Genomic DNA, 25,117 nt, shown 5'->3' on the forward strand with positions numbered 1-25,117 from the left:
TCTCTAGTTGTGGAGAGCAGGGGCTACTCTTCGTTGCGGTGTGTGGGCTTCTCATTGAGGTGGCTTCTCTTGTTGCAGAGCATGGGCTCTGGGTGCGCAGGCTTCAGTAGTTGCGGTGTGCAGGCTTCAGTAGTTGTGGTGCACGGGCTTAGTTGCTCCGCGGCATGTGGATCTTCCCGGACCAGGGCTCAAACCCATGTCCCCTACATTGGCAGGCGGATTCTTAACCACTGCACCACCAAGGAAGCCCTATTATGAAATTTTAAAATATTATTTTGAGGAAAATTATTTGTAAAAATAGTATTGATTCTGATGGGCTGTTAGGAAAAATGTCTTAGGGTCTTTCTCTGTCATTTTGCTTTATGAGTGTATAAAAGGAATTTGTATCTGAACCTAATCCTAAAGTCTTTCTTATTCTGGGAGTTTAACCCATTCACAACATTCCTTGAAACATGATTTCTTTTTATTATTTATCATCCTTTGTACATGTTTCCTCTTCTTTGTATTTCCTTACATTTGTTGGATGATCAAATTTCTTTTAATAGCAGTCTTCTCTCTCTTCTCTAATACCCTAACCCAGGTACAGTGTTGGCTGAATCTTCAGGTGTACTCCTTGAATTTCTTTTTTCTCTCTTCTTGAATATTTTATACAAAAATAGGTATAACTACAATAAGAGGCAAGAACTTCACATGTGTGAAAATATCCTTGATTTGCCATTTCCCAGTGATGCATCTAAAAATATCGAGTATATGAAACCAATAACATTCAACCCGCCAGCTTCATATTGGGACTCAGAAGCTGGAATAGACAAGTTTGATTGCCATTACTGCCTGTCATTAGTTTGTTAATAAATGGGTTCCTTCACCATAAGAAAAGAATGCAAAATCCACCAGAGACTTCTTCGTCTACAGTCTTAGTTTGCCTTTGACTTCTTGGTAAAGGTTTCCAGCTGTGTAAAGCACAAAAGACCCAAAAGGACTAAAATCAAAAATGAAGTAATGTTGCTCCTAAAGAGGTGCTATGCTGTTTTTTGTGTTTTTTTCTTAATGCTGTTTCCATAGTAATCTGGAAGAAAAGAACACAACTGTGAAATTATTTTACCTAAGAAGTTGCTGCTTTCTTCTTTTCTGTCAACGAGTACGTGCTAGTTTTCTTTCCTTTGTCTTCACCTTTTTCTCAGCCCTCTCTTGCTTTAATTTCTTAAAACTACACTCCTGTAAGTGACTGCTTCACATGATTCTTTTTCTATGACATGACATCTTACTGTAACGTGGACCACTTATATTTCCTCAGAGCTTCTGTTTCAGCTCACATCTGCACAAGAATAGTATGGTAGCATTCTTCAGTTTTTTCTAAAGTCTCTTCTGTTATAAGAATCCTAACTCAAAATTTATACTTTCCAGTCAAATTATTGTATACATGTATTTAGTTGTAACTACTAGAGATTTAGTCTTCAATAATGTTTTCTTTTTTGTATCCTCAACTCCTGTCTTCAGATCTTTGTTCTTATTTTATTTTTACTTGATAGGAAAACTTCCTTTAGCAATAATAATCTTAGAAAGGGTCATTGACTGGTGTGCTTTTTGATTCCTTGCATATCTAAAAAAAAAAAGGCTTTATTCTGTCTTCAAATTTGAATGATATTTGGGTTGGGTATACTGTTCCTGGCACACAGTCCTTTTTTTCATTATTCATAAATGTTTCACTATTTTTTGTGTTGCGTGTAAGAGGCTAATAGTAGCTTAATTTTTTGAGTTAAATTTCCATAGATATTAACATCTCAGTTTTTCATCAGCTATCTATAAAAACTTTCAAATATGTTCTTTAAGAAGTAAAAGATAACATATAAGCCAATAATCAAAACAACTGATGTGCAACTACTCTATTTAAAGTTTCTCTGCAGTGTGGCTTTGAATATTCAGATGTAAAACTTTAATGATGAATTCATTTTCTTCTTTTACACAATGGATATATTTCACATGCCCAAAAGACATTGGTTTATGTAATAAATTTCTGAATTAATGATGCTTATGGACATCATAACTATCTTTTTCCCCATCTTTTTATTGCTAAGAAACTTATCTGAAATATGTCTGTATGTTTGTAACCTTATATTTTGGTTTCACAGTGTGTAAGAATTTTTCTCTCTATCCTTGCAGCTTAGAAATTTCATCAAGTTCTATATAAGTTTATCTTTTCTTTTTCTCTTTCTGGTACTTATTTATATATTGAGTCTCTTGTCTTTATCCTCATTATTTTAATTTTTTTGTATTTTCACTGGGTTACAGGATAATCTTCCATTTGAACTTCAAGATAATGATTTTGGTATTTAACAATAATTCTTTTTTTTTCCAGTTTTCTACTGAACAATTTAATATAAATACTGGGTGTGTGTTTGTTTTTTAAAAACACTTCTAGAATCTCCTTTGTGCTTTAATTATTTGTCTTAAAAATCCTTATGATAGTTTTATTAAAATACTTTCTTTTGTTTCTTCCATTAATTTTTTTTCTCCAGGATGTGTATTCTGGTTTTCCTCCCTCAAGCTGTTATATCCCTATTACTTTTGTCAATAGGTGTGGTTTCTACACATAATTGTCCAACTCAGGTTGCTAAACTCCCTAGGATTGGAGTAGATTGATAGGTAATAGAAATTAAGGTATGGATTTTTTTTCTGCCATGGTGGTAAGTTGGGTAGCTTCTCTGTTGAGACCTCTCTGTCCTCAGCCCAGTAGTGCAGCTCTCCTTTGGGGCTGCCAACAGCAAAAATAAAAGGTTCGTTCTTTAACAGGTGGATGTGGGCAGCTTAAAGGACTTTGCGTTTTCTTAAGCCTGTGCTGATTACAGTACATTGCTCTGGGTTAGTTTTGCAAATACTATTAGCCACTAAGATTATTTGTGCTTAGTAAACAAAAATTTGGGCCTGAAATGGTTTGATGCACTTGAGGAACTGTTTTGTGAATGTCATTGCTCGAGAAATAGATCTGAGTGCAGAACATTGTTTTATTTCAGATTGTTTTATTTCAGACTAGTTTCTTAGTAAAACTCCAACAATACAGGCAATAAAGATATATTTGATGTCCACAGCAACCACTAAATCAAACACTTATTATATCAGTCATTGTTTTTTGGAAGTATGAAATACATGTACATTATAACAGAAAAATGAGTTCATCAACAAAACTATTTTTCTGACACTCAAAGCCACACTACAGAGAAACTGTAAACATAGCATTTGTACATCAGTGACTTTGGTTATTAGCTACTGGTAGCTTATGTGCTAGCTTTTATTTCTTAAGGAATATATTTCTAGATTATTGATTAAAAACTACGATGTTGACAAAAAAAACTACGATGTTGGTGTTTATGAAAATTTAAGTTAAATATCAATTCAGTATACTCTATTACTTACAATAAAATAAAATCATATTTTATTCCAGACTTGGTCCCTTCATTCACTTGCTCTGATAGTGGATTCCAGTGGCCCAATGTATCGTGGATATGTGGAGCCAACATTATCTCTAGTTCTTACCTTGCTGTTGACAGTTCCACCCTCCCATACAGAAGTTCATCAGTGTTTGGGTAGATGTTTGGGTGCTATAATAACTACTGTTGGCCCTGAACTACAAGGTGAGTAAATTCATCTTAAAGTAAAGGGACTAGATAGATAATTACTGTCTTTCAACTTCCTGAATGTCACCATAACGTTGCCTAAAGAAATCTTGTAACAATAATAATAATTACTATGTATTGAATGCTTGCAATTTACTGAACACCTGGAACTCTGCTTTTTACATGTGCTATTTTATTTAATCCCTGCAACAAACCTGTGATGTGAAGGTGATTTGAAGTTATGAGCAGAGAAAACATCTAAGTGAAATGTTACCTGGAGCCCCTTGAAGTCAAAAATAAAAGTGGAGTTCCTTTGGCCTGGAGTGCCATACAATTGTCTTCATGGACTTTAGCTTCACTTTTTTTTTAACTCTATGGATGATAATATTATCTAGTTTTTCTCTGAGGAAGTAAGCTCAGAGAAGATAAGTTACTCAGCTAAGGAGTAGCAGATTTGTGATCCTAAGGCACATATTCTTACCATGCACTTCCACTGAAATAATTCTACTAATGGTTAAATTAAACACTCAGGTAAGAAAATTACTGTGAATTTATGCAAAATATATAAGCCACTTTCAGAGCATTCCTTTTTTTCCCCTACCATTTATTAAATCTTTCAATGGATCAAGCTTTTTATTTATATTACCTCACTTAATTGTGACAGCAGTCCTGATAAAGGTATATCTCTCTGTTTTACAGATGAAATACTGAGGCTGAGAGAGGTCCAAGGTTTTATATATATATATATATATATATGTGTGTGTGTGTGTGTGTGTGTATAGCCAATGAGTAGTTGGAATCAGAGGTGAAGCTCAGATAAATTTCCTTTGCCTGTATTCTTAATCACTATGCTATATGTTGCCTCCATTCGGACAGATGTTAAAAAAAAAAGACGGAAGTGAAAAAAGAAAAGATCTTAAGGATGAATGGTAGGAATTCAAAAAATGTGATTTAGACATTTCTCTATCTTGGACTCAGTGTCCTCTGAGAAAAGTTGATAGTTCTTTCTTTCAGTGAATATCACAAGGATGTAGAGAGTATAAATATGTGCCTTTGATTAAGTGTAGGTGTTTACCAAGTACTTTCTGATGAGGCAGTGTGTATTTCAGACTAGAATGTGACTCTTGCATGAGTCTATGATTTCCTTGTTTGGTCTCTGTTGTATATAAAATTATTTTGCATTGGTAAAAATTTTAAATCACTTATATTTGGCAATTAAGACATTTTAATCTAGACAGTATATAATACTGCAATTTATTTTTCCTACCTTTGTAAAAATTGCCATTAATTTTTTTTTTAAGAAGTAAAACTTTATTCAGAGGTGAGCCATTAATCTTGTTAGGAAAATAGGATTTATCGTTATTATATAATAGATGTGGTATTATTGTTTGAACAGAGAATCAAATACAACAATGATGGGTTTAAAAGAGAATATAGTTTATCAGGGGATAAATGTAAAGCTAGCTAAATCTAAGAGAGACACATTATCATCATTCATAAGCAGTTGTGTTTTGAAATCATTTGTATGGATTTTGCAGAATTTTTGTTTTCAAAACAGTCTGAATAGTAATCAGAAATATTTATTTATCTTAAAAGTAACTCCTTTTTTTATTTTGATGAAGTATAGTTGACATGCAATATTATATTCATTTCAGGTGTACAACTGACATTTATATGTATTATGAATTGATCACCGCATTACGTCTAATAACCATCTGTCATTGTGTAAAGTTATTATATTATTCACTGTATTCCCTATGCTGTACATTACATCCTTTAAAAAGTGACTTCCTGGGGAATTCCCTGGTGGTCCAGAGGTTGTTAGGACTCTTAGCTCTCATTGCTAGGGGCCCGGGTTGGATCCCTGGTCGGGGAACTAAGATCCCGCAAGCCGTGCAGCGTGGCCAAAAGAATAGAATAGAATAGAATACAATAAAGTTTTCTTTTTTTGAGGTTGGCTTTCAAGGAAAGGAATTTCTGGGATGACTTTCTTATAACAGGGGATAGGCAGGATAGGCAAATTAACTATGGCCCATGGGCCGAATCTGCTCAGATGCCTGGTTTTTTGGTCCTTTTTTTTTTTTTTTTTAACAGCCTATGAGGTAAGAATGGTTTTAACATTTTTAAATGGTTATATAGGCACTTACATAATAGAGTAGTGTGGATTTTGCCTCTTGGCTAGCACAGTAAAAAATATTTACTTTTGGCCCTTTAAAGAAAAGTTTGCTGACTCCTGTTCTGTAGGATTTTATTTGCTTGATAAAATGTAAGCTGTCAAAATGTAAGGGGAAAAAAAGTAAGGGCATTTCTTATAGTGATTATTGGTTTAACAATTGCAGTACCAAACCTAACCATAGAGCAAACATACTAGTTAATATTAATTCAACAGTTATTCTTTTTTTTTAATTGAAGTACAGTTGATTTACAGTGTTGTATTAATTTCAGGTGTACTTTTTTGTTTGTTTGTTTAGAAAGAGGGGTTATTTAGAAGATAATTATTTTCTAGGGACATTTTTGGTGTTACTAATAAAATCATTGTACTTTATGTTCTCTTTGACTTTGCTTCTAGGGAATGGAGCAACAATATCCACAATCCGTTCTTCTTGTTTGGTGGGTTGTGCAATAACCCAGGACCATTCAGATTCTCTCGTGCAGGCAGCTGCCATATCTTGCCTTCAGCAGCTTCACATGTTTGCACCACGACATGTCAATCTGTCTAGTCTCGTTCCTAGCCTTTGTGTAAGTATGAAGCTATTTCATTCATTGATTTAATTAGGGAGCCCCAAATTTGTTTCCCAAAAGATCAGACTAGGCCAAAACAAAAAAACATGTTTCCTGGGCTATCCATTCTAGAGTTTCAGCTTAGTAGTCACTTTATGACTATTCATTTTATTCACTGATTTTCTTTTTTACCCTTTAAGAAATATTTTAATGAACTGTTCATTTCTTGGCTAAGAATGTATCATATTTTCAGTCTTTCCCACTCAGAATTCTTTTTCCTAAAGTTTGCTTGTTAACTTCTGAGGATCTGTTACTATCATCACAGTTGTTAATTGATTCACTGAACAAATATTTATTGAGAGGTTGCTATATGTCAGGAACTGTGCAAAGTACTAGGGATACATTTGTGGATGAGACAAGATGACGCCTCTGTCATAATGGAGTTTATAGTTTAAAGGGAATATGGTCAACAATGATTATTTACAAATAAGTGCTAGAAGAGGCTACAGGAGAGCATATAACAGGGGAGCCTATCATAACCCAGGCATTCAGAAAAGATTTCCCTGAAAAAATGATATGTAAGGTGTGAACTGTAGGTAGGATAAATAGGAGTTAGTTTTGGGAAAAGCGTGACGTTAGAGTAACAGCACTTATTTTTAGGCAGAGGGAAAAATATGTGAAAGGCCCTGAGATGAGAAGGAGGGGATGCATTTTAGGAACGCTTTAGTCAGTGTGGTTAAGGCTAAGAGAGAAGAGGGGGAGCTGGGTCATAGGGTCACAAGATGAAGCTGGACAATTAGCCAGGTGACACATCTTGCAGACTTTCTAGATATGTTAAAACTTTGGACTTTATTCTGCAAGTGATTGGGAACCAGTAGGAGGAGTTCCACAGGGGAGTAACATGATCAGATTTGCACTTTTTACATTTCATTCTTGCTGCATAGTGGCGAATGGACTCTACAGGGTAGGAATTATGGTGGTCTAGGGATGGAGAGGAAAATGACTTTTCCAAGTTAGTAGCAATGGGAATGGGGAAAAATAGATGGATTTGAGTGATATTTAGGAAAAAGGATTGATAGAATTTGTTGATTAATTAGGGGATGGAGGAAGGATGTGACCCAGGTTTCTGACTTGAGCAAAGTAATATAACTTCCTGAGATTGGCAACACTCGAATAGGAGAAGGTCTGAAAGAGTGGATATCATTAATTCAGTTTTAGACACGTGGACCTGGAGCTCGGAAAAGAGAAGTCTGGTTGGAGAGGTTCACTTGGGAGGCATGAGCATTTAAATGGTAAAGACATAGGAGTAGATGAGATCGCCAGGGAGAGAGTGCTGAATGAGGAACCCAGTATATAAAATTTAGTAAAGGAAAAAGAGTCAGCAAAAAACATGAAAGAGCAGTCAGAGAGTTAAAAAGGAAAATAGAGGTTGTGGTGTTCACAGATGCCAGGTGGAGTAGCAGAGTGGTCAGCCATATCAAATATTGTCAAGAGATCAAATGAGATGACAGCTACAGTGTGTCCTTTGACTCTTGTCACATGGTGTCCTTAGCAAGAGCTCATCTGGTAGAGTGGTACAAACGGAAGCCCAAATATACCAGGTTACATATGGAATGTGAACAGGAACTTCTTTCCAGAAGTTTGACTGTAAAGGAGAGGACAGAGGATAGACAATAGGTCAAGTGGGTGATGGCGTCAAAAGAGATGCTTTTACTTCTACAGCAGTGAGAAGAGTGAGCGTGTTTATATGTTGACAAGATGGAGCCAGTAGGGTGGGAGAGTTAAAGGTGTAGGACAGAGAGGGAATAGTTACTCCTCCAAGGTTTCCAGTGGCATAGTTTTCAGGACACAAGTAGGGGGGTATCTCTTCCAGTGCAAAATGAAGAAAGGAGGAGAGGATGAGTGTAGGCATGGAGAGGATGAGTGTAGACACAGGTGGGTTTTGGATTTGGTGACTGGAAGTTGAGGGAGTTATTATATAATGACTGGTACTTTCTTAATCAAGTAATAGGGAAGATCAAGTTCTGTGAATGAGGGAGCAAAGAGGAGGATCAGAAGTTTGAGGAGAATGGGATGTGGGAGATTGAAGTAACTGCAGAAATAAAAGATTCTGTGATAGTTCCGAGGGTTCAGTAGAGGTTAGTGACCCTCTTCAGCTCCGTCGTGTGATTTATGATGGTACCAGTGCATCTAGTTGTGAGATTTTTCTCCAACAGCTGTAAACATCTAGTTGTGAGATTTTTCTCCAACAGCTGTAAACATCTTGAGCAGGTATGCTGATACATTCATAGTTGGACTTTGGCCAAGCAGATTCACTTAAATGACAGCAGGATGGGGGAGGGAAGGATATTAACAAGACAGTGCTGAAATGATGGGTTATAGAATCTCATTTGGGTGAGGGAGGAAGGTAAAGACAAGAGGAGCAAGAAGGGCACCATAGAGGTAACTGTGGGAGAATATTGTTGAGGAAAGGGAAGAGAAGGTTATCCAGGAGGAGGTGAAGGAACTGAAAGGCCAAGATCTTAGCCATTAGATCTGGTGTGGTATATTTAGCTTTACTCAACAAGATTTGCTCCTTTTCACCGTAGACCAGAGGGAACTGAATCAGTCCCAGACCGTCAAGGTGTGCTGCAGGGTGGAAACCAGATGCACATGAAATGTTTACAGAGAATATCCACAAAGAAAATAGTCAACTAATAGTATACACTAGATTGCATTCTGCAACAAGATATGTACCATCCTGCCAAAAGCCATGGCCTAATGCCAAGTTCTGAGGGCACAGATGGCATCTCTTGAGCAAGGTGGACTTGTTACATGATACAGGTCTAATAGGCAACTGATAAATGTGATGAAGATGCAGACACACACTCCTCAAATTGTCTGCTTCCTCTCTCCATTTTTTTCCTCCTTAAATGTAATTATTCTGTGAAAGTTGACCTTATGAGATGGAACACATTTAAGAGGATCTGGTCAAGTAATAACATGAATTTCTTTATCTCAGTGGAGGTTATCAGTAAGCCGTAGGGAACACAATGAGTTTCCTATGTGTTAATGCAGATAATGTTTCCAAAATGATTTCCGTAGCACATCAAGGGTTTTATTACAAGGCATGTTGGAGTACTTTCCTGAACCTCTTCCAAAAAACTGGTGGGAAGGAGATGGCATGGCAGATAAAGATGAGACAGAGGGGCCACTTAAGTGGCTAACTTGTTTGCACATTGCCAAATGCCCTTCGAGCTGTATTCATTACCAAATCTTTGACACTCTCTAAAAATCAGTCCACACATGGATTCATCCAAATTAGTGAAATCAGTGATGATTTTTATCAATTTCATGTTCGTCTCTACTCAGTCGTTGCCACCAGAAATGTCTGTATCATGTGATACCACGTGTAATACCTAACACAAATGAAATATGATTTTTTTCAGCAAATGTATTAAGAGGTAAGTTTCACCATAGTAATCTTGATTAAATGATCTAAAAGTATTAAAATGTATCTAATGATAGAACTGTTCAAAATGTGTTTTTGAAAGAACAACCACCACTCTGAATTAGTGTTATTTCCCTCCTGGCAAGTGGGTGCTTTTTATACCATGTGACCAGTCATTCTCCTGTGCACATTTATTCCACACATGGCATTTACGTCATCTGGGAAAATTATAGGAGATGTCAGTGAGAGGAAGACTTGAGCTGAATGCCCATGTCGTCAGTGACAGAGCAGGGATATCCAGTTGACCATAATATAAGTATATGGCAGGCACAGAAGGGATAGGATAGCAAGGTAACAAAGTTTAAATAACAGAGCTTTTTATAGGAAGGTAGAGGTCTTAATGTAGGAGCAAGCAGCACACAAATTCCTAAGGTTTGTGGAATGTAAGAAAAAAACCCAGCTTCTTCGGAAAACAATGAGGCATAATCTACAAAAAGTTGAAAGTGTGCATACAGTATAACCCAGCAACTCCACTCTAAATACCTGACAGAAATGCATGCACATGGGTGCAAAAAACACGTACAGGAATGTTCATTGCTTGGTTATTCATACTAGCCAAAACCCAGAAACAACCTAAGTGTCCACCAATCAGCAGAGTGGATAAATAGTGATATAATTCTTCAATAAAATATTACACAACAATAAAAATGAATGAACTGTTACATGGAATCACATGGATGAATTTCACAGACATACTGCTAAAAAGAAACCAGACACAGAAGAGAACAGACTTCATGGTTCCATTTATATAAAATTCAAGAGCAAAGCTAAACCAAGCTATACTGATGGATGTCACAGTAGATTGTGATTATATCTAAGCAGCTAGGAAGTCTGCACGAAGCCATATATTTTTATCAAATTTAATATGGTTTATTCCTGACATTTTGTGGATTTTACCAGGAAATGTCAAGGGAAAGTTTTCAAACAAATACAACTTTGTTGTTACCTGGTTTACAGTGGCTGCAAGACACCATTAATGATAATTTGCATCTCTAATATCAGAGATGTTAAAATGGGGTGGGAGAGTACACCTCAGAATCATTGAAATTGAGTTTTTGAAAACACTTTGTAAACCTTAAAATGTTTTATTTCTTTCACTTTGATTCTGCTAGTCAGCATTTCTTGAGTGTATTTTCTTAGCTATAATTCTATTTAGTTGTAATTAAATTTATGTAATTAAATTTATGGTGTTCTGCTTCATATATATTTAATGCTTTGGTCTTACCACAGTTGTGTAAGATAGAGGTAAGGTGGACATTGTCCCCATTGTACAGATAAAAAGGCAGAAACTCTGAGATACTTGTTCTTCCCATCTCATATGATCATGCTTAACTTTTCTAATTATAAGATATTTGCCAGTTCCAAAACGTCTTTATTTTCAGGAAGAGATGTGAAAAAAATATATTCTGTTGAAAAAAATCTGATCTGTCAGGTTTTCTCTCCTCAGTTATATTTTCTTTTTTTAATACTTGGCATAATTTCATAGGCTGTGAGTTTTACACAAAAATAAGTTACAAATGCTATATTAAGAGGATAAAATATATTATCTAGCATTGTGAAGGAGTTATGTATTCTACATCACTTATTTATTATTTTATTTCCCCCCCCCATCATTTCTGGATGAGATTCTTTCTAAAATATATTACCTACTTCCTTGCTTAAAAAGCAGCATATGGAACATAATATTTTCTCAATGAGTCAGATTTATAGTAATAGTGATAATAGCTAACATTTATTGAGCAATTACCATGTGTCATCCACTGTTCTAAGTAAAATACTTATTTTAACTTATTTTATTTTCACTATATTCCTGTGAAGAATTACTATCCCCATTTCACATATGGACAAACAAGGCACAGAGAGGTTAAGTAACTTATCTAACTTGTCTAATCACACAGGAGTAAGTGCAGAGCCAAGATTCAAATCCAGTCTGGCACCTGGAGCCTGAGCTCTTAATTATTATGCAGTACTGCCTCTTATACTTTACTTCATGTATTAGAGTGTACTATATTGATTCTTTCACGAACTTGTGAGATTAAAAAAAATGCTATACCGAAAGGATCCATTTTGCAGTTCTTTTCAGATATTTATGTTTGCTTGATTTTGGTTTTTTATTTTACTATACCCCCCGCTTTGCTTTCAATTCTTACTCTGTGTTCTGCCCCCTAACTGTTCATTCACGTCAGTTAATCTCTGTGCACTTAAAAAATTTCATTGACAGAATTTAGTACGACCATGTGTAAAATAAGATGTGCAAAAGATCTTTCTGGATTTTAATCTAAGTATATTTTGTGATCTTTAGTGCCCAAGTCTTGGGGCAGTTATTTTATAGGCTACTAAAATATTCTTTATACATTTTATTGGTATTACTATTTATTGAAAAGGCCATTATTTGGCTATATCTTAAACAACTGAGGTGGTTAAATGAAGAGCCTCTTCACAAGTAAGGTGTTCATATATATTCATTAGGCAAGTGAGATTACAGCTTTTTTTAAGAAAAGTCTAAAACTGTTGTGGTTTACAGGTTCACTTATGTAGTTCCCATTTGTTACTTCGACGAGCAGCTGTGGCATGTCTCCGGCAGCTTGCCCAAAGAGAAGCAGCTGAAGTATGCGAATATGCCATGAGCCTAGCAAAAAATGCAGGGGACAAAGAGAGCAGTGGTGCTAGTAAGTTATATTATTGGTCAATATTCTTTTTGTTTAAGTATTTTAACATTTCAAATGAGTATTACTTATTAAATAACATTTTTGCATTGAAATATGGTCAATTTTCTTATTCTTTTAGGTAAAATAAAACTGTTATCATTTTTAAAATTCCCATGTAGTTTTCTTGGTAACTTTACATTTTTACCTTTTTTAAAATTTCATAGCTGAAAAAAATTTTTTGTAGCATTTAGTATCAGGACACTTCCGCCATCCCTTGAGAATGTTTTAGCTGTATAAGGGATGACTAAGGATATTGCCTTGTATCATTAGTAGGCTTCTGAAAAGAGAAATTATCTATTTTAGGGTTACCTGAAAGCTTCCAGTCTTTGACAGTAGTTAACCTTTTGTGATGTAACTTTTCCCTGAAGAAGGTAAGACCAAAGTAACCAGTAAAACTGTGAAATGTCAGTAGATGTTTGGGTAACGAAAGGTGGATCTTCGCTTTCTTCAGTTCTTTTTGCTTTTGGGAGAGTTTTAAGTATAGCTTGAATTTGTAGCTGGTCTTCTGTTTCTAGGGATAGGTGGTTTGGGAACTTTTTCAGAGCTTGACAGAGATTTCCCCTATTGTGAGAGAAAAGTTTTACTTATAAGAGCTTCCTAATGCATAGAAGTTGCTTGGATACTACGAAGCAACATACCAAAATAACTTCAGTTTTAGCATAGTGTAATAAGAGCTCTATTAACAAGCATACTGTACTGTAGAATGTAAAAGAAGTTTATTATAAAAGTCTAACAGTAAACATCACTGCTTTTTGGAGAGAAAACAGCACCAAAAATAGTTACAGAATTCTCCTGAATACATGTAAAATTTCAAAACTTCTAGATGTCAGTCACCATAATCAAAATTGAAAGAGACAAACTAAGAGAGGGAAAGATAGTTTCAAAATATGCTTATTGTATTAAATGTGCGCATTTATAGTTTAATATTTTTAAAGCTTTTACAAATTAGTGTGCCAGGGGCCTAAGACCACCCTCCAGGTTTGATGATTTGCTAGGACTCAGCATATAGTCACACTTATGGCTGTGATTTATTACAGCAAAAGGATACAAGGCAAAATCGGCAAAGGGAGAGGATAAATGGAGTGAAGTCTAGAGGAAACCAGGCACAAGCTTCCAAGAGTCCACTCCCCATGGAGTCACACAGCAAGGAGTTGTGACAACACATGTGAAATGTTGTCTGCTAGCGAATCTTGCTAGATACTCAGTGCCCAAGATTTTTATTGGGGACTGGTCAAATAGGCGTGGTCTGCCTGGCATATACCAAAAGTTCAGACTCTCAGAAGGAAAGCAGATGTTCAGCATAAACTATATTGTTGGTACAGATGATTTAGGCACAGTAAGCCACTTTTATCAGGAAATGATGGGAACCTTCCTGAAACCCAGTTCCCGTAATATCAGGCCTTAATAGGGTAGTCTCGGATCTGCTATGGTAACTCTTATGCATCTGTAAAAATCATGAGAGCACACAAAAGAGGTGTTTTATCAAAGGAGAAATATCAACATATGAATACTTTTAACCTCTAGTGATTGAATAGTTGCAAGTTAATACAATCATAAGATAGCATTTTTCTTCTATTCACGTCATGGAAGTAAAATTCTTGATACGGGAAAATATTCGCTGTATACTGCTAAGTGAAAAATAGGCCTCTGTGCCTAATCTGTCCGTAATGTTCCCTCCTTGGAACCTTCCCTTTCCTACTGTCTTTGAATTCCCCTCACTGTGGCTATTTTCTGCAAACCTCCCCTTATTCTGTTTTTGGAGTGACTCAATTTTAAAAAGCCACTTTTCAGCCCTCATCCCTCTTTATCACTCTCTTCAAGGTTCAGAGGGCTTTGGACTTCGGGGAGCCTAATAGTATTCATTCTTAAAGGCTGCCAGTTGTTCTACTCCTACTGTTTATAAGAATAAAAAGAGTTTCAGATAAAGCAAGAAATTTAAGTACTATTTCATAACAACTTTTGATTGGGCAGGATTTTCCCAATTTTTTTTTTTTTTTTGAGGTACGCGGGCCTCTCACTGCCGCGGCCTCTCCCGCTGCGGAGCACAGGCTCCGGACGCGCAGGCTCAGCGGCCATGGCTCACGGGCCCAGCCGCTCCGCGGCACGCGGGATCCTCCCGGACCAGGGCACGAACCCGCATCCCCTGCATCGGCAGGCGGACCCCCAACCACTGCGCCACCAGAGAAGCCCCTTTCCCAATTTTTAAATAAACTTTTAGGATATAATCTATTTATAATTTGTGTTCTAGCTTTATAGATTTGTAAAATCTGAACTAGAAGACTAAATAAGTTTCAATTCGTTCACCCAACATATATAGCAATAATTTTTTCAGACTATTAAATCTATTTAAAAATGTCTCTTTCCCACACTTTTTGTTGTTAAAATCAAATATATATTTAATGAGCATTCCCTGGAGATTTGTTTAAAATACCACAGAATAAACAGTCTTAAAGATCAGAGTTTTTACCTTTATTGTCAGATAAAATTCTAATTCTAAAGATAGGTAAATTGGACACCATAGTTAAATTGTGTATATAGCTAGCTGTTTTTGTTGTTATTGTGAATTTACATGTAAATCATGGTCTTTAACATAATTGTTACCTGTAGTATACGATAAAATCCTTTACAAGTTCATTTGTAAAAACTGTTTTTCAGATGTCAGTCCTTTTGCAACTGGAGCTAGTTCTCGAAGTGATGTCCATTGCCGGCACCAGGGTGTTAATATAACAGAAACTGGTCTTGAGGGACTTCTTTTTGGAATGCTAGACCGGGAGACTGATAGAAAATTATGTTCTGATATTCATGATACTTTGGGACATATGCTGTCATCACTGGCTGTAGAAAAACTTTCCCATTGGCTAATGCTTTGTAAAGATGTCCTAGCAGCTTCAAGTGGTATGTATTTAATATATAAAATATATTCTTAAGATAATGAAAATTATTAAATTTTGATATATATCTATAGATATATATACCATGTATAGAAATAGATGCATATATAGATATACACCATATATAGATATATTTAGATACATATATTACATTACAGATACATAGAGCTTACATTTTAAAATACTAATAATTTTTAATCTGTAAATCCCTATAAAATGTTGAAGATTAAATTATATTACAAACTAATGAACTTTGGTTATTTTTGACAAATGACTAAGTTCAAACTAATTTTCATATATAAAAATCCCAGGCTAAAAAAAAAAAAAAAAAAAAAAATCCCAGGCTACTCTGTCATTTGACATAAGATGTAAAACTAGTGAAATATATAAAATATTTTTATGTTATTCTTTCCCTGGTTTTTTAATTTCTATTTTTATTTATTTTTTAAATTAAATATATTTATTTTAAGGAGAAACTTTATATGGCTGTCATAAACAGAACAACCATCATAGCTTTCATAAAAGTAAAGTCATTGTGAAAGTGCATACAATGAAGACAAAACAATATTATTGAATTTCAAGTTGAAAATTAATGGCTGCTATCTTTTTAAATTTTTTATTTATTGTAAATTTTTATATAATTTTTAAAGATTACTTTCCATTCACAGTTATTACAAAATTATTGGCTCTATTCCCCATGTTGTATAATACGTCCTTGAGTCTGTCTTACACCAAATAGTTTGTACCTCCCACTCCCCCTCCTTGGCTTTTTATTGATTGTTAAAAGAAAAATCTTGCCAATTCTACTGTTTTCTACTGGTTTTAAATTAGATATCATCAAACAGTACTATTTCTAAAGCATCGTTTTTGCTATATGTAAGGTTGTTATAATATGCTTTTATTTTTGTTACAGATATGAGTACTGCAACTCCCTTAAGTAGTGGAAAAGATGAAGAATTTGAAAAGAAAGATGAGATGGATGATGATACCATGTTTACCACACTAGGAGAAGAAGATAAATCAAAGCCCTTTGTGGCACCTCGCTGGGCCACTCGAGTATTTGCTGCTGATTGCCTGTGTCGAATCATCAATTTGTGTGAGAATGCAGACCAGGCTCACTTTGACCTTGCTATGGCACGTTCTGCTAAACTGCGAAACCCTACAAGTAAATTAAAAATCAGTACTTCTTTTCCCCAGAATATTTTTATAGGTTTGAAATATTTTACTGCTTTGTAACATGCTTTAGACTATGCCTTTCATTTACTGTACGTTTTCTTGCCTTTTACCTTTGTTTTCTGTCCTCTCTATATACTGTCCAACTTCTGATCCCTATTGGGAAGATAAGTTGAGGAAAGCAGTCCAAAGTTATATATCTATCTATCTTAAGATATATTTATCTTAATCATTTGCCCTAAGGATAATGATGGCCCTAAGCATAATGATGGCAGTAACTTATGTTTCCTTGGTACCTTATCCTACTTTTAGCAAAAGTTTAAGGTGAATAAATAAAGTGAGTTTGGCAATCCCCAGCCTTGGAGAATGTCAGAATTCATGAATGCCATGGAAGATTTCAAACTCTCAGATTTCAGAACTGCTATTAGGTATTTTTGAAAAGGTAAAAAGTGTTTATTACTGAAACCTTTTACTTTTTGATCATTTGTAAGTTTTTATACCGTATATCCCCTGGATCAGATATTATAGGGAATTTACAAAGAGATCATCAAGCCAGTATCTTCACTTACAAATGAAGAAACCTAGAGAATCTGAGAGAGGTAGTAGAGTAACAGACTGTCTTATCTTACGCTTTGTTGTCTCTTCGTCATCGTGTCATTTTTTAAAATATCCGAAGACACATCGTATATGTTATCTGTATTGAAGTCTATATGTTAAAAATGCCTTTCAGTTTACTTTGTTGTGTATAAGAAGCAGTAAAACTCACAAATGGACTAAAAAACAAAAAGTAAAACAGTATTATACTATGTATAAAATTGGAATCTGAATATAGGGTACCAGCAAAGCACAATATGTTGTGAACAGGGTGTGTTTAATCATGTCATTATTCATCAGATATTTACCGAATCTTGTTCTTTACTTCCCATTGGAGATCCAAAGAAGAAAAAAACATAGTCCTTGCTCTTGAAGAATTTCTAGTCTAGAAGAAAGAGAGACAAAGTTATCACTCAAAAATAATCATATATCCCAATAGTGGAAGGATAGAGTACTTTGGGAACATAAAAAACTGCTACTCATTTCTTGAAGTGCCAGGGAAGACCTCACAGAAGGGATCATTTTGAAGCTGGGTTTTAGAGGCAGAGAGAGGGTTTTCCAGGTAGAAGAGTTTGGATGTATTCGTTTTCTATTGTTGCTATAATAAATGACTGCAAACTTAGTGGCTTAAAATAACAGAAGTTTATTAACTTATAGTTCTGTGGGCCAGAATGCAATAAACCTCTATCAGTCCCCTAATTGTCTCCCCATTTTGGAGTTTCTGCCCAGTGCCCCTTTCTTCTCCCCCACGTTAGGAGTTCATCACCTTGGATTTTGGAAAAAGATAGAGGTCTTGATTTGAGAGAGGGTGTAGGTAGAGACTGTGTAGAGAAGCAATAGCAGTTTCATTCTGGGAACAATTGCCTTGCTTTTAAGCTTTGATAGGACTGATCTAGGGCAGCCTTTACTCTAAGGCTAAAAGGAAAAAGCCTTCCCTTTTCTACATCTTGTCCTTATAAAAATCTTTTCCAGAGTAGAGGTTGGTAAACTACAGCTTGCAGTCCAAATCCAGCCTGCAGTCTGTTTTTATAAATAGTTTTATTGGAGCACAGTGTAACCATTTGTGTACATATGGTCTTTGTACATACTACAACAGCAGAGTTGAGTAGTTACGTTAGAAATTATATGGCCAGCAAAGCCAAAAATATTTACTATCTGTTTCTTTACAAAAAAAATTTGCCAACCTCCGCTGACAAAAAAATTACAAACTCTTTTGGGGAAAATTATGATAATCAGTTATTTTGCTTCAGATGTCAGTTTACAATGTCGTCAGTGTTATTGTATAAAGGTTTACCAATATTCTTGAGAGATTATGGCATGGAAACTTTCTTGAAAGTGTATCATTGTTATTTTAAACATGGTGAAATATGTGGATCATAAATGCTTTTTTAAAGAAGTTTATTTCTTTCCATATTTTTATGTGATTACACTTAATTTTGGAAATGTTTTCCTTTTTGCCTTCTATTTTTATTTTTAGATGATCTCTTGGTACTTCATCTCTCTGACCTGATTCGCATGGCATTCATGGCTGCAACCGATCATAGTAACCAGCTGCGGATGGCTGGGCTCCAAGCACTTGAAGACATTATCAAGAAGTTTGCATCTGTGCCTGAGCCAGAATTTCCAGGTCATGTGATTCTGGAGCAGTATCAAGCCAATGTGAGATATTTTATTTGTTTCAAAATTAAAACTGATCTTTTGAAAAGTGAAGATTAAAGAAGTGAAGATCCCCTGGAGAAATGTATTTGGACCTGTAACCTATTTATTCATGTAGAATGCATATCTTTACTCCCATTGCCTGTCACACAGTTTGAATCAATTCACAGTTGAAGAAACAACTGTATAAAACTTGTCACTATTTTTAAGTCGTGATGTAGTATTAGTGATAAAACTAGAATAAATGTTCCAGCCTGGCTTTCCAGTCTTATGTTTCGATATTTAGCCATGCCATTTAAAAGATAAAAGGAACATTTAAAGAGTGTTGTGGATTTACTGCTGTTATTTTATATGCCAAGACTTGATAAGCATTTTTTAAAATAAAAAGCAGTTGCCTTGGGACTTCACTGGTGGTCCAGTGGTAAAGAATCAGCCTTCCAATGCAGGGGACGCGGGTTCGATCCCTGACTGGGGAACTAAGATCCCACATGCTGCAGGGCAAGCAAGCCTACACACCACAGCTACTGAGCTCATGGCCTCAAGTAGAGAGCCCATGTGCCGCAAGCTGTGAGCCCACGTGCTCTGGAGCCTGTGCACCACAGAGAAGCCTGCACGCCACAACGAAAGATCCCGCATGCCGCAACTAAGATCCCATGTGTCACAACTAAGACCCAACACAGCCAAAAATTAATAAATAAATTAAAAAAAAAAAGCAATTGCCTCTTGTATGCTGAAGGATAAATTAACTTTTAATAATAGTGAAAAATATTACTGAAAGAATTGTATACTTTCAAAAGATTTTTTTATTATATTCTAAACAGAGATATACTTGTTTCCCCTGAAATTTATGCCTGTATTTATGTTCTTCAAAAGCGGCACAATAGATGTAATCCTAGTAATGGATTATATGAAGGCGAAAAAAACTTATGTAAGAAAAGAACGAACTTTTTTTTTCACTGTGATTGTACCAAAATCTTGGCTCTAGACACATCATACTTCATCTAAAATCTGTGTTCAAACATACACAAAATTAAAAAGTGTGGATAATGTATAGTCCATTTTTTTCCATCATAAGTATAGGTAAAGAAGTTATACTTTCTAGGCCAAATGGCTGTAGAAAACCTGTATATAATTATTTACTCCCAAATACCCAACCTATCAGAATGAAGGTCTTTTTAAAAAAATCTTTCTATTTAGAAATAATTTCAAACCTACAGAAATAATTGCAAGAATAGTACAAAAAAACCTGTCTTATACCCTTCATCCTTCATTCATATTTGCCAATTGAGAATTTTGCCTCATTTCCTTTAACATTGATTTTTTTCTCTCTCTCTACACTCAACACATACACACACACACATTCTCTCACTCTCTCACTTTTTTTTTCATAAACCATTTAAAAGTAAATTATCTAAGTCAGGTATCTTTACCTGGTGTAATGGAAGAAATCTCAAATTAGGAGTTGACTATATTTAATTCCTAATTCAGCTCCTACATATTAAATGTAATATATCTAAGAATCTGTGACTGATACTGGCTTATTAAAACTAAAGCTCTAAGCAGGCTGGACCTGGTTAGTACTTGGATAAAAAAAACTAAAGCTCATATTTCTTCACTTATTACTATGATAACAGTACATTAATATTTCTTGAGCAACTTTCTTTTAAAGCGTCTCTTTTTGAGGTGAAATGATTTTTAAGGTCTTTTAGTGACTATGTGAATTTTTAGTACTACTCAGTTATTTAAAGAAATTGAGCCTTTAATCTCAGTTATATGAGATTCACCCATGAAGTAAATACTATTAGAAATATGTTCAGGGATATAGATAGAAAAAAAAAAAAGCAGTTTTCTGTTATCTCTGGGAACATGTGGCTTTGTCAGAAAATCCTATTTACTATTAAAAATAAATGAAAAACAAATAAGATTAATTGCCTGTTTGGTATAGGATCCTGCAGATTGGATAATGATAATCTCCTGGAAAGCAAAAGAAGAATGGTATAATTGAGTTTATTGTCACCAAAAAGAGAGATAAAAAGGAAAGGAACAAAGATGTGTTTTGTGTGTTTTCATCTCCAAAGACACAAAAGGTTTACTACTTATCTTTAAAAATAAAATGCTTGTATTCATTTTTCTAGGTGGGAGCTGCTCTAAGACCAGCCTTTTCACAAGATACTCCATCAGACATAATAGCAAAAGCTTGCCAGGTAAGAAGAAAAATAGAATTTTCAATAGTTATCTTCTATAAATTTATAGATATCTTAGAATTTCACTTCCAAGAGAGAAAAATCAAATAGTATTATTTTTTTTTTTTTTGCGGTACGCAGGCCTCTCACTGTTGTGGCCTCTCCCATTGTGGAGCACAGGCTCCGGACACGCAGGCTCAGCGGCCATAGCTTACGGGCCCAGCCGCCCCACAGCATGTGGGATCTTCCCGGACCGGGGCACGAACCTGTGTCCCCTGCATTGGCAGGCGGACTCTCAACCACTGCGCCACCAGGGAAGCCCCAAATAGTATTTATTTTTATCTCAGAAATACAACAGTGACAGCTTCCTTTTTTATTCTGTGTGAAATGATGAAGTACTAACTATTAATCACATTATTTTTGCTGTAGCTGAGGACATGACTTTGGAATACATAGCTCTTACATTGTCCAGTAGTCAGTGGAGATGTAAAGTCATAAAAGGGACTAGAATAAAAGTAAAATCTCAAAATCTATAATCATTGAAGAATATATAGTAATAATAAATAGGTAATAAAAGGGTTTTTGACCACAGGTTGTGAAAATTCTACAAGTTTCTGTGTATTAAAATTATCCTAAAGACAATTTCACAATATGGAAGTTTTATTGCAAAATTGATTCCAGGGGATTATTCTCATATTATTTTTTCTGAAGAGAGTTACAGAAGCACCTATGTTCCTACACCTTTAATAAGTTCATCTTTTTCATGCTCTGTCCTGAAAAAGGATTTGTGCATTAAGCTCTAATCTTTCAAAAAAAAATCCAATTCTTTGTCTGCTAACCTAAGGATAGAAGAGAAGCAACTCCATCCTTCTCAGTTTTCCGGAGTACAGGGCTGTATTCCATCTTTATTGCTTAGAATTCAGTCAAGCTACATGTGTCCTCTATGCAGAGAATGTTCTGCTGTTTGCAATAATAGGTTTGATTACTCTTTGGTCAATGAGTTGCCTCCTCCTTCTGTTAGAATTTATTTTTCTGAAGCCTGCTATCTTAATGGTGGCCTTCAGAGAAATGAACTCCTTCTACCAACAGCAGGCTAGAGAGAGAAGAGGAAGCCTTGTTTAAGACAGAAGTCTGTGGATCATGGTACAAACCTTGGAGTTAGAGTAGGTTAAGTCATTTAGATTGGGACACTGGCACACAGACATCAGAAATCACAGTCATGTATAATTAAATGTATTATGGTAGTGTTTCAGATCATAATATTTAAGCAGACAAAACATCCTATAAAGCTCCTGATCATCAGAAAGGCAAAAGCTATTAGAATTTCATCTTGTGAATGAGTAGTATGAAAATTTCCTATTACTGAATTTGCCTTAAACGTCCTATTTCTTGGACTTCCCTGACAGTCCAGTGGTTAAGATTTTGCCTTCCAGTGCAGTGCAGGTTCAATCCCTGGTCAGGAAGCTAAGATCCCACATGCCTTGCAGCCAAAAAGCCAAACATAAAACAGAAGCAATATTGTAACAAATTCAATAAAGACTTTAAAAATGTTCCACATCAAAAAAATCTTAAGAAAAAGAACACTTCTTATTTCTTATGTGGCCCTACCTGCTTTCTGAAGTTTCTTCTTTTCTAGTGGCAGGCTTAAATTTTTGACCTCCTGTCCTGTTTCTGGGAGGAAACCTGGTTTTGAAATAGCTGGAGCATTGGGTTGCAAGTTTGTTTCTTTAAGGTTACCGAAGGAGTTGGCTTTGGGCAGATCTTGAAACATGGCATCCCAGATTGTTTACTAGAGTAAACATCATGTTGAACCTGAAAATTAAGTAATTCTTAGATATTATAGGAAAACCCTCAAATGTTTTCAATTGAGGACAGTTGGGGACAGTAATCAGTAGGTTAATAAATCATTTAAAGCAGCATTGGAATCATAAACATAATACATACTTTAGATATTTTATTTCAGTCTAAAATTTGTAAGTGTACATTCATTCACCACTCTTTTGATATAAGGCCAGAGTCTTTTCTCTAAGTATGATTTTGCTGATTCAGTTTTGCTTTGTCTTTCTTCATAAACCAAACCTATAATGCAGTATCTGCAGTTTCTGGTTTCATGTTCTTTAAAGTGGAGAAGGTACTTAGGTTTTTGCAAAGCAAACTTAGCACCAAATTCTCGATTTTGACAGTTTCCCCCAACTTACAGTTATATTTCTACCAAAATTCACAGAAATAGTATCAAATATCTCCAAAATGTTATTTTCCTTAAGAATACCAACTCTTTATTTTCACACTCATATTTAATCTTTATTTTCACTTTAAATTTCATTATATTTTCAGCACTGTTGTGGCTGGTATTTTTTTTTGCCATCGGTATTGGTAACAAACAGTTTTTAAATGTCCTTATTGAATTTTATTTAATTTAGTTTTGAATTCTTTGAGAATAAGATTATTATAAGAGAATGAAGTAGTTTACATATATATTTATTCTCAACTTTTTAAACGTTTCAAATATAGGAACACAATCCATTAACCATGATTCAGTATCCAAATGCTCTGAAAACCAAAAGATTTTTCATAATTTATTTGATAACAAAGCCTGAACTGACTATACTCACCTGGCCTTGACATGAAGCTGAGTGAGACGATAGTAATGATTGATTTCTTTTTTAAAAAAATAAATAAATTTATTTATTTATTTATTTTTGGCTGGGTTGGGCTTTTGTTACTGCGTGTGGGCTTTCTCTAGTTGCGGCGAGCAGGGGCTGCTCTTCATTGCGGTGCATGGGCTTCTCATTGCGGTGACTTCTGTTTGTTGCGGAGCACAGGCTCTAGGCGCGCGGGCTTCAGTAGTTGTGGCACACAGGCTCAGTAGTTGTGACTCACGGGCTTAGTTGCTTTGCGGCATGTGGGATCTTCCTGGACCAGGGCTCAAACCCATGTCCCCTGCATTGGCAGGCAGATTCCTAACCACTGCACCACCAGGGAAGCCCAGCCCCTTCCATCTTCGCATTCTTCCTTTGGTTCCAGTATCACCACACTTGCCTGGTTGTCCTATTGCTTTTCTGGTGTTTTCAGTTTCTTATTCTACTTGTCCCTGAAGTATATTTTCCCTGTGTTCTGTCCTTAAGGCTTTTCTTTTTAATACCTCAGTCCTTGAAGAAAGTTACCTAGGACCATCTGTTTAGTGATCATCTTTGTGTGGAGAATTCCTAGATCGACTTAGTTACCTCTGTCTTTGCTCCTGAAATCCAGACCCAGGTTTCCATCTGCCCACTGAATATCTTTCCACGTGTCTCTTGCTGGTACTTTGAACTCAGCATGTCACAAAGTTCACAGTCAAAATCATGTTCTCTAACTTCTCATCTCCACCAAACTTCTCTTTGTTCTTATGTTATCACTCTTAAACAGTGGTGTCACCTTCCTTACATTCATCCGGGTTAGAAACTTTGACAGTCAAAATTTGGTAGTCTTTGATTATCGCCTCATACTGTTTGCATGTCCCTGCCTTCACCCCCTAAAAATATGTAATTGGTTTCCAAATCCTGTGATTTCTACTTCCAAGTCTTTCTCAGATGCCTCTTTCTTTTCATTTGATTCTCAGTTTGATCCGTATCATCTCTGTTCCGTGGTATTATAATAGTCATGTGACTGAACACAGTACTCACTGTCTAAACACATGCTTTCCTATACTTAGTATTGGAGCAGTTTTCCTAAAGCACAATTCTAATAATATTCCCCTGCTCAGAAGCCTTAGAAACGCATGACTGCCTACAGAACAAGTCTGAATTCAGTTCACGTGGAATTTAAATTGTACTGTAATCTGATCCCAGTTAACTTTCCTAATCTTGTCTCTTCCTCCGTGAAACTCCCCTGTATCTATACACATAAAACTTTCTGATATCTAAACATTCCCATTTCTCCTGCTAGAATTAATCTCTTTTTTTTTTTTTTTTTTTTTTTTTTTTGCGGTACGCGGGCCTCTCACTGTTGTGGCCTCTCCCGTTGCGGAGCACAGGCTCCGGACGCACAGGCTCAGTGGCCATGGCTCACGGCCCAGCCGCTCCGCGGCATGTGGGATCCTCCCAGACCGGGG

The 25,117-nt window shown here is 35.7% G+C and overlaps 1 protein-coding gene across 5 annotated transcripts in view; it reads left to right on the plus strand.

Moving 5' to 3' along the window:
* Positions 1-25,117, plus strand: part of HEATR5B (HEAT repeat containing 5B) — an 86,760-nt gene that overhangs the window by 36,645 nt on the left and 24,998 nt on the right. For all 5 annotated transcript variants that reach the window (XR_012325848.1, XM_019942859.3, XM_019942858.3 and 2 more), the window contains 7 exons: positions 3,440-3,629; positions 6,181-6,350; positions 12,347-12,491; positions 15,186-15,425; positions 16,335-16,586; positions 18,666-18,847; positions 20,980-21,048. Coding sequence is in view for 4 of the 5 variants with exons in the window: in XM_019942859.3 (XP_019798418.2) it covers positions 3,440-3,629; positions 6,181-6,350; positions 12,347-12,491; positions 15,186-15,425; positions 16,335-16,586; positions 18,666-18,847; positions 20,980-21,048 (1,248 nt within the window). In the remaining variant the exon portion in view is untranslated. The remainder of the gene's footprint in view (positions 1-3,439; positions 3,630-6,180; positions 6,351-12,346; positions 12,492-15,185; positions 15,426-16,334; positions 16,587-18,665; positions 18,848-20,979; positions 21,049-25,117) is intronic.

Source organism: Tursiops truncatus, chromosome 14 (assembly GCF_011762595.2).
Source record: "Tursiops truncatus isolate mTurTru1 chromosome 14, mTurTru1.mat.Y, whole genome shotgun sequence".
Classification (NCBI taxonomy): domain Eukaryota; kingdom Metazoa; phylum Chordata; class Mammalia; order Artiodactyla; family Delphinidae; genus Tursiops; species Tursiops truncatus.